Genomic DNA, 1,066 nt, shown 5'->3' on the forward strand with positions numbered 1-1,066 from the left:
AATACCCTAATTTCTTTAACTGATATAATGTTAATATACCAACCTACTGAAGTACTGAAATCTGTTTTGTACCTGAAACACTGATAACCACCAAAAGCAGGTGGTGATGGGGAAAGTCACATGATGAACCAACGCTCATCACAAGCATTTATATATATTTATTTATTTATATAAATCGATTAAAGCATTGATTGGGGGGGCATCAGCAAAATGGAGAATTTTATTTAATAAACAAATAATCTCTTATGTTTTTTTATCTTTTAAGACTTTTCTCCAAAAGAGCTGAATAATGTCATTATCATCACACACAGTAGTTGATGTTCGATCAAAGCCTTGAACAGATATTATACTCCGGAACATGTTCAAGGTGCCCCAGATGAAACAGCTCACAGAAGTAGTCCAAAGTGCCCTGAAGTATCACCCTTATATATCAGGTGTGTCCAGGTCACGACTCACCAGGGTTTGGCTGAAGCACAACTTCAGTCTGTCGGTAGATTTTCTCGGTCCAGTTTTTGGTGCAGTCAGCTCTGGACAGCAGATTCTCAAAGTGAGTGTCCAGCTCGGTCTTCTCAGCCTGTCCCAGTTTCTCCTCTGTAAACTGAAGCAGAAGTAATGAGATCAACAAGAATCGGTCATATTCCTGAGAGGAAACGCATTAAAAAAATACCTTATTGGCCCGAATATAAGACGACCCTGATTATAAGACGACCCACCTTTTTCCAGATGTACCTTTTGGAAAAAAAGCTTTTTAAAAAACAAATCTTGTTTTTTCTCAGTAAAACACATTTTGTCTTCAATTATTTTCATATTGCATATTTTTCCTATTTTAATTTTTGTTTTGAAAGTATGGTAAAAACTGGTAAAATGTACCAACAATCACATTAAAAAAATATACACTTTTTGATATAATCGTCTTATATTCGGGTCAATACGGTAATAACAAACAGCCAGTGTTGGGGAGTAACTAGTTACATGTAACTAAATTACGCAATTTACAGTTTTTTTCAACTGCTTACACACAAAATCTTTACTTGTCACACAATTTCTGAAACCTGACACTCAAACA

At 35.4% G+C, this 1,066-nt stretch overlaps 1 protein-coding gene across 4 annotated transcripts in view; it reads right to left on the bottom strand.

Annotated features, from left to right (window-relative positions):
* Positions 1 to 1,066, bottom strand: part of LOC107699667 (endophilin-B2-like) — a 35,946-nt gene that overhangs the window by 31,139 nt on the left and 3,741 nt on the right. For all 4 annotated transcript variants that reach the window (XM_016500999.1, XM_016500998.1, XM_016500997.1 and 1 more), the window contains exon 2: positions 457 to 598. In XM_016500999.1, the coding sequence (XP_016356485.1) occupies positions 457 to 598 (142 nt within the window). The remainder of the gene's footprint in view (positions 1 to 456; positions 599 to 1,066) is intronic.

The sequence above is a fragment of the Sinocyclocheilus anshuiensis genome, unplaced genomic scaffold (assembly GCF_001515605.1).
Source record: "Sinocyclocheilus anshuiensis isolate Anshui unplaced genomic scaffold, SAMN03320099.WGS_v1.1 scaffold714, whole genome shotgun sequence".
NCBI lineage: Eukaryota > Metazoa > Chordata > Actinopteri > Cypriniformes > Cyprinidae > Sinocyclocheilus > Sinocyclocheilus anshuiensis.